At 34.1% G+C, this 8,828-nt stretch overlaps 1 protein-coding gene across 1 annotated transcript; it reads right to left on the bottom strand.

Moving 5' to 3' along the window:
* Positions 1 to 476: 476 nt before the first annotated feature.
* On the bottom strand, positions 477 to 8,086 carry LOC128868547 (phenoloxidase 3-like). Its single transcript, XM_054110760.1, has 7 exons — positions 7,892 to 8,086; positions 7,662 to 7,837; positions 7,415 to 7,589; positions 2,992 to 3,438; positions 1,665 to 2,289; positions 1,304 to 1,586; positions 477 to 839 (listed from the first exon to the last, which is right to left on the bottom strand). The coding sequence occupies exons 1-7, from the start codon at positions 8,066 to 8,068 to the stop codon at positions 563 to 565; spliced, it is 2,160 nt and encodes a 719-aa protein (XP_053966735.1). The 5' UTR covers positions 8,069 to 8,086; the 3' UTR covers positions 477 to 562.
* Positions 8,087 to 8,828: the final 742 nt, after the last annotated feature.

The raw sequence follows: 8,828 nt of genomic DNA, 5'->3' as shown, positions 1-8,828 counted from the left end.
AAGTCCCTCTTTTATGGCAGTGACTTCCGCATACACTGCAATGATCAGGTAAGCGAAATGATTGGCATACTCCGAGTTTATCGGAGTAAACCCCTCCACCTACTTTGTTGTCCAGTTTTGAGCCATCTGAGTAGATGTTTAAGTCATTTATCTTAACAATAAGCCCGTTATCCCATTCCTCTTTGGAAGGAAATACTGTGACAAAGCCTTTATTAAAATTGATGTCCTTGGTCTTACAGTAATCCGTTGTGCTGGGAATGCAGGGGAATTGTTCTAAAATTGAAGAGTGTCCTCTTTGGTTCGTTCGAAATCGTTGCAGCTGTTAAAGTAATTATTAGGAGTTTGTAATGAAAACAATTCTCGAAATCACTTTTCAAAGATTAAAAAAAAAAGTTAAATAACAGGATATTTTTTATTATATCAGCAACTTTGTTTTATTCTTTTTTTCATTAGCCAACTCAATCGAGCGACTACAGTATTTATTATCATAAAGTTTTTTATTGAACGCACCTCCTGTTTGAATTTTATAGTTCACACAATCGAGCGGCCATTGCATTCTCTCTTAGTCATCCCTGAATATAATTCTATCATTTGCGGCCTGCGGCTTTTTGACAGCCGATCTCACCTCGTCCTTAAAATTGATGACCACTTCAATGCTATGCATATTCTGAAATAGTTGAACGAGTTGATTGAGATTCTCGGCCGGTAAACGTCTATCGAAAGGAAATCCCATCGTACGTTTATCTGGATAAAATTTGTCACGCAGACCACAATAGGAGGCCCCATTATCATTGCATAGAGTTTCGTTCTCATCAGTCACCTCATTCGATATGATTTCACTAGAAGGTTGGAATGTGGAAGAAAGAGCAAAAAGTTATTTACAGTTGAGAAACGCATTTTAATATGTAAATAAATTGGTATATGGTGGTACAACGTTTATCGAAAAATGAAAAGATATATGATACTTCTCACTTGATTCTAAGTAAAAATGCCTACTTACACTAACTTAAAGTTATGGAATGTTAATTAACTGCATCATTTTCAAACCATTTTTTGACTTTTAAATCAGTCCAGCTTAATTATTTTCCACTACTGAGCATTATTTTGTAATGCAGAACTTATTTTTCAAATGTGGCTTTTCCAAAAATGGGCGGAGAGTGTTGTACATTTGAGCGGATTAATCGCGACCACAGTGGTCGCTAAGCTGCATAGTGAGTCAAAAACACTCATATTTTCTCAATATTTACCTAACACATTTAATTATTTAGCACTTAAGTGAATAATCATGTATGTGGCCACTCACCAGCTGTGACATTGTGACCCCTCTAGTGGCTGCTGTTGCACCGCATCGTCCGCGTAGTTAGAAATCATGGCGAATAGATCGAAATGCATGCCGCGCGTCTTGCCTTTGGGCAGCAACATATTATGTGGCCAACCGCAGCCGCAAAAGTGTAAACGTCTGGAGAGTTCCGGCGCTATTACGGATAATTCGTCTTTATTTGTCGTACGGCCAAAAGTACGTTCAATGGCGATGGTAACGGATGATTCAACGGAAAGCCGCTTGAATTGGTTTCTACCAGGCGAAACTAAGAAAACATTCAAACGAAATCGGTGTGTAAATTTCAATTCAAATAATGCATAGTGCGTTTAGTATAACCACTCACGTCTAATGGTAAATTTATCCATTTCAATGGCCAACAAACGCTGTTCCTCAAGCGTCAATCTCTTGCCGCGTTCATCTAACTGTGGACAGAGAAAAATGCGACAAGTGCCGCGTTTCATTTGTTCACTCGTGTTTTCAACCACAAATTGGTATTCGAAAGGTGCATGTTGGAGATGCGTATAAGAGGCATATAAACCGGTATCGGCGGTAAAATCCAAGCCGGCTGCCAAGTCAACTTCAGAGTTTTGCCAGAATGTTTCAAATTGATTCGGTTCGTTCAGTGTACTTGATCTCACTTCAAAGCTTCGAAACATTATACCTGCGTAGTCGAGTTGCTGTTTGTCATAGGGTGGCAGTAGAATTTTGAATTTATTGAATATATTGTTAATGAATGTGTGCCAGCGGTAGAAGATCGGATCTCGCATAGCGGTCATATTGTGGCCCATGACGCCGGTCTCCTCTTTGTGGCGATTATCTGGATCGTGCGCACTGGCAATTAAATCGTGGCCCATATTATGTAGTTTGCCATAGTATTGCGGATTGATAGACAGATCGGATTGCTCAATGATATTACCGAGCAAATCGATGCCACTTACCTCATCAAGCGGGTATTGTACGCCTTTGGGCTATAAACAAAAATTATAAATTAAATATTATTATTTTTCTCGTTCTAATTCTAGTTTTTCACAATAATAGCAGTGCGAGTTATTGCAGAGTTTTGACTTTATTTATTTTCTATTTAATTTCTTTAACTTTTTTTTATAAAAATAAAGAGTATATTCAAACAAAAAAAATCGCAGCTTAATGTTTCAAACTTTATGGACAATAAAATTAAAAAAATTCAACATATTTTACTTAAAATATCAAACTTTTTAATCATAATTTTTAGAAGAACTTCGGGTGTGCACTGAAATAGCTTATTGAATTTTAATATTGTGGCAGTTTGTAGTGGTTTAGAATTCACGCTGATTTTTTATAATTGTTTTTGTACACATCCTTATGCATTTTCTTCCATATAAGAAATGCCCGAAATTCTTTTACATCGAGAAAACGCAAAAGGCTGCCAGCAAACAAAAAAAAAAAGATTATTTTATTCGAATAAAAAAAAAAAATTAATGTCTACCAAACTGCATGTTCGAAATTTTTCTTAAAATTCTTATTAAAAAGTGTGACATTTTGCTAAAAGCTGGCTCAAATTTTTAAAATTTTGTAGGAAGTTTGAAATTTTAAGTTATATGATTTTTGTTCTAATTTAAAAAATATTTTTATAAAAAAATAAATGGTCAAAACTTTGCTACCATAACTGTTGTACACTTGCTTTTACTTACATCTACCACATAACGCTGATCGATGGCCGCCAAAACGCGGTCACACCAGCGCTCCAAATCCGCAATTTCTATCGTTGCGTTCTCGCGATTGACATCCTGTAATATTTGATTACTGCAACGTCCGGGATAAGTGCGATCACTTATGCCGTTAAATAATTTTGGGAAGTACCCCTCCATGATTGGTTCGCGTAGATTGTTTAATGGTAGTGTTTTAGCCAATTTATTACTGAAACGTTCGGCATTGTAACGCGCCAAAATCTGCTGGTGCATATAGTAGAAGAGTTCACCACGACGATCTTTGTTGATAGTCTCATGGCTACCGCTAGTCGGGTAAACAAGATGCCAGTGCCAGTGATGCATATTCACGCCTATATCCTCACGAAAGTAGGCCAAGCGTTGTTCGAATTCCCGATCAGAGGCGGTAAAGTTACGTTCAATTTTTACGGGCTTTTATGGGTAGAACAGAGAAGAAGAGAGATATATGTTAGATATATATATGTATGTACGTGTAGTAAATGAAGAAAAGCAGTAACAAAAATATGACCACGATATATGGGGGAATGATAAGAGTCGTGTGAGGAACTAATTAACTAAAATTATTGCAAGACTTAAGGTGCCAGTGCGATTCCATGGCAAGTGATCCGAGTACTTTGGGCATAGTCTTCAATATTTCTGAAAATTGATTTATTTTCAGACTTGAATAAAATGAGAAGTAAAGAGAAAAAAATTTTAAAAGCATTGAATTGTTTTGAGATTCAATGCAGAAAGTTTTGAAATGGAGTTTGACAAAGTCAAATATCTTTAATTGTTTTTTATATTGGAAATTTATGTTTTCAGGATTTGTGAGATTTATTCAAGGCAGAAAATTTTGATATGGAGTGTGTTAAAATCAAATATCTGCGGTTATTTCTTATAAAGCAAAAAGCAAAGTTTTTTTAGGATTGTAGGATTAAACATTTTTATGTAAATTAGTTTTTTTAGTTAAAAATTAAAAGAAAAGCAAATTTATTTGGGAAATTTAGTTTTTTCGTAAATTTTTTTTGTAAACTATTTATTTTAGTTACAAATTAAAAAAAATATATTCAGTTAAAATTTATAATATTAAAAAATTTTTTTTTTTTGTAAATTTTTTTTTTCAAGTGTGAAAAAAATAAGGAGAGTCATTTGCTTTGCTTATTGTTTTCATTAATAGCAATGCTCAGTAATTCCTGTAGGTTTCATGGTGGGACTCCCATAATTTTTTAAATTTTATACAAATACCTTGCATCCACTTACTAATGCACGTAGCGACACTTCGATCGATTTTATAACAAGCAGTATTTTGCACTGATTTATCATCGGTTCACTGTGCCTATTTGAATAAAACTTTAAAAGTTTTCGGAATCCCACTATGAAGCTATCCCTGAAAGCAGAGCAAAACTTGAGCTAATAATGGAAAAAATATGAGAAGGGGTGTTTTTCACACTTGACAAAAGAAATTAAAAGAAAAAATAGTAGACTGGGCCAAAAAAAATCGACTATTTTTTTTTCTTCACTGTATCGAAAGTCTTATTCAAGGTGATAAAAAAAAATATTGTGAAGATTTGAGCCCTTAATATTAATATTAAGAGGTATATCACCTTCAATTTTGATTTTTTGTTTGTGCTTTAAATTTTGCGTCAAAGCTTCCAAACTACTGAGATGAAAAATTTTTGTATACATAGATTTTTAGTAAATTAAATTCCCTACAAAAAAGGGAATTAAAATACTTAGAATATCTACATAAATTTTATAAGATATCCAAACCTATTTTCTGTTAATAGCTATTTATTATTATTTATAGTAAAATTACGTTTTCGTATAATAAATAGCTATTAACAGAAAATAGGTTTGGATATCTTATAAAATTTAGATATTTTAAGTGATAACATTGATAGAATGATGATGTTTAATTCAATAAAATATCAATTTGTTCCACTGAGTATAAAAAATTGGTTAAACAACGAAAAAAACAATAATTTAATTTTTTTTTTCATCTACAATTGCGAATAACTTTTGAAAGAGCGATTTTATAAAAAAATGTTCTGAAACCTGTTTTGTAGAGAATTTAATTTCCTTACAAAATCTTTATTGTTCGTTTTCTTATATTTATTTGTTGATAAGTTGCAGAATTGCAAAATAAAAAACTTAAATAAAAAAAATACATCAATGTTCAAAGCTTAATTACTCGGAAAGGACTCAGCTGGCAAATATTTTGAACGAGACCTTTATTGTAGGGAATTTAATTTACTAAAAATCTATGTATACAAAAATTTTTTCACCTGAGTAGTTTGGGAGCTTTGACGCAAAATTGAGAGCACAAATAAAAAATCAAAATTGAAGGTGATAGACCTCTTAATATTAATATTAAGGGCTGAAATCTTCACAATATTTTTTTTTTATCACCTTGAACAAGATTTTCGATATAGTGAAGAAAAAAAATAGTCTATTTTTTTTGCCCACTCTAAAAAAATAGTTCTTACAATTTTAACTGAACATTTTTCTTTTTAATTTTTAAAATTTATTTTGAATAAAAATCAAAAAAATTATAACAAAAAATTTTTTGTTTCAGTTTTTAACAAAAACAAAACAAACAAGCAAAACAATTTTTTTTTAATTTTTAACAAAAAAAAGTTTTGTTTAATTTTTAGCAAAAAAAAATATTTTTCATTTTTAACAAACGATTTTCAACAAGCAAAATTTTTTTTAATCTACATCAATTTGCAATAATAAATAAATTTAAATTTGCAACTATAAAAAATTATTTACAAAAGAATTTTCAATAGTGAAATTCTAATAAATAAAAAAATGACTTTTTCCCAAGAAAATAAAGCATTTAATAGGTCTATTTATAAGTTCGTGCGGTTTTACAACAGATGGCGTAACTTGATTATTATTCCATCGATCCACATTTCCAAACATTCATTGGAGAGCTACTGTCGTAAGGCACAAACGTCAGTATAAGTTTTTTATTTGAAGCGTAAACAACAATATTTTTACCACACTTGAAAATGTCGAATTTCGTGCCAAATAATGTGTTTTTGCGGGGAATTCTTCTTCATTATTTTAATATGAAGAAAAAAGCAGCCGAAAGTCATCGTATCTTGGTGGAAGTTTATGGTGAGCATGCTCTATCTGAGCGAACGTGCCAGAAGTGGTTTGCACGCTTGAAAAGTGGTGATTTTGGCTTGGAAGACGAAGAACGCGAGGGTGCGCCGCCAAAGTTCATGGATACCGAATTGGAGGAATTGCTCGATCAAGATCCGGCTCAAACGCAAGAAGAGGTTGCAAAAACTTTGGGAGTTGATCAATCAACCATTTCCAAACGTTTAAAAGCCATGGGAATGATCCGAAAGGTAGGCCATTGGGGGCCGTATGAATTGAAGCCAAGAGACGTTGAACGCCGTTTTATGGCATGCGAACAACTGCTTCAACGGCACAAAAGAAAGGGTTTTTTGCATCGAATTGTGACTGGCGATGAAAAGTGGGTCCATTACGACAATCCAAAACGTCGGGCAACGTATGGATACCCTGGCCATGCTTCAACATCGACGTCGGCGCAGAATATTCATGGCCTGAAGGTTATGCTGTGTATCTGGTGGGACCAGCTGGGTGTTGTGTATTATGAGCTACTGAAACCGAATGAAACGATTACGGGGGATGTCTACCGACGACAATTGATGCGTTTGAGCCGAGCACTGCGAGAAAAACGGCCGCAATACGCCGATAGACACGACAAAGTTATTTTGCAACATGACAATGCTCGGCCACATGTTGCACAAGTGGTCAAAACATACTTAGAAACGCTCAAATGGGATGTCCTACCCCACCCGCTGTATAGTCCAGACCTTGCGCCATCCGATTACTATCTCTTCCGATCGATGCAACATGGCCTGGCTGACCAGCACTTCCGTAATTACGATGAAGTCAAAAAATGGATCGATTCGTGGATTGCGGCAAAACCGACCGAATTTTTCACAAAGGGAATCCGTGAATTGCCAGAAAGATGGGAAAAAGTAGTAGTAAGCGATGGACAATATTTTGAATATTAAATTTGTAACCATTTTACGTCAATAAAGTTTCAAATTTCGAAAAAAAACCGCACGAACTTATTCATAGTCCTATTATAAAAATGTTAAAAAGAATCGAAGACTTCAAAAAACTTGTTTTTAAAAAAATATTGAATAAATCTAAAAATTTTATATTAAATTTTTTAAAAAGCTATTCAATTAACTTCTTAATAGATAAATAAACAAATATATCACTTTTCACTTGACATGGATCCGTTCATACTTAGTTTCGCAATTGAGAGAATTTTTATGAAATATCTCCGCAATCACATCATTCTAGTACAATATAGCCAGTCTTCGAGAAAACGAGCTGCACACTTTTCTCAATAACCTACCTTAGTTTTACGCTGCAATTCCACAGACATGCGCATTTCACGAAACACTGAAGGTTCAACGAAATTCGTTGGAAATATTTCCACTACTGGAGGCACCCAAATGCCACGCGTCTCTGGACGATGCAGCAAAGCAACTGCATAACAATATTGAAAGAGCATAGGATTCAAACGATGCCTGTAAAAAGGGTGTAAATAAAATTTAAAACAAAGTAAAAATATTGAATTGCAAATCTGAAATTCTCTCTACCTAATATACACACACAAGCCCAGAAAAGTGTCTAAGTCCTTGGCACCGAGAAGCAGTTCGGTGAGTTGGCCAGCGATTTTTTGGTGCAGTGAATTAAAAAGCGAAAAGCTTTGACTTTTGCCCAATTTCTCAGCAAAGGACAAGTCTGGCTTTGACGGCAACTCAATTAAGGATAACTGGAATATATGGAAAAAGTCAAAAAATTATATTTACATGTCACTGTATCTCACTCTTTTGGGGCTTCTAGTCGCATAACGTTGCTGCAACATCTCCTTCACACCCACATCGCGCTCTGTGTAATAAGATTCCGGTAATTCGAAAATACACTTTCCATTATCCCGGCAAGCGTAAATAGGTTCAAAGGGACTTTGGAAGAGCATTTGAAAAGCTTTCGTATAATCCGTCATTTTGATGTATGCTTTACACGGCGCGACCTAAAGTAAACTGTTGGCTGTCATCGCAATGTGTGCGCTTTTATAATCAAAGCGTTCCGCCTGAGCAGCCGCAAACGCATTCTTGTGTTATGATGTTGCGTAATTTTATCACACTTCCAAGATGACTCAAATTATTTCATTTGTATTTTTGTGAACTTGTGTTTATTTTGATTTAGCTCGAGGTTATCCAACTTTAAATTCCGAGAGTGTTTAAAAAAAGCGCTTTAATTGTAAAATTGATGAAACTTTGAATTTAAATTAATGTTTGGAGTACGTCATAAGAAGTGGAGTTAATTACAAGATTTATCATCTTATCGGATGGTTTATATTATAATTTTCGCAAATGGCGTCGTACGGCAATCATATTATTACTATTGCAACTGCACGCTTCTAATCCCACATCGCTTTTCTAAATATATATTTATAATTGTAATAATTTTGTATCTGTAGTATGCCTAATGACCGTCACTTTGACCTGAAAGATCTTTTGTCTCCTACAACATGTTTTAGAAGTAGTTCATACTAGTCCTATTGACTGGCACTACTGCCTTAAATGTATTACAACAGGTTCAATTTACCTTAGATTTCCCTGCTTCAGGTTGAGAATTGGTTGAACGCCAAATTTTTTCAGTAGATTTTCGGCCTTGCCCAAAAAAATCTCAAAATATCTGCAAGAAGAGATTTCTTGATTTTATTGGGATCTTTTTGATCTCGATGCAAGACGTGGAATCTT

This window comes from Anastrepha ludens, chromosome 6 (genome assembly GCF_028408465.1).
Source record: "Anastrepha ludens isolate Willacy chromosome 6, idAnaLude1.1, whole genome shotgun sequence".
Lineage (NCBI taxonomy): Eukaryota > Metazoa > Arthropoda > Insecta > Diptera > Tephritidae > Anastrepha > Anastrepha ludens.
The sequence above is the reverse complement of the archived record's forward strand: the minus strand, read 5'-3'. Positions and strand labels throughout refer to the sequence as shown.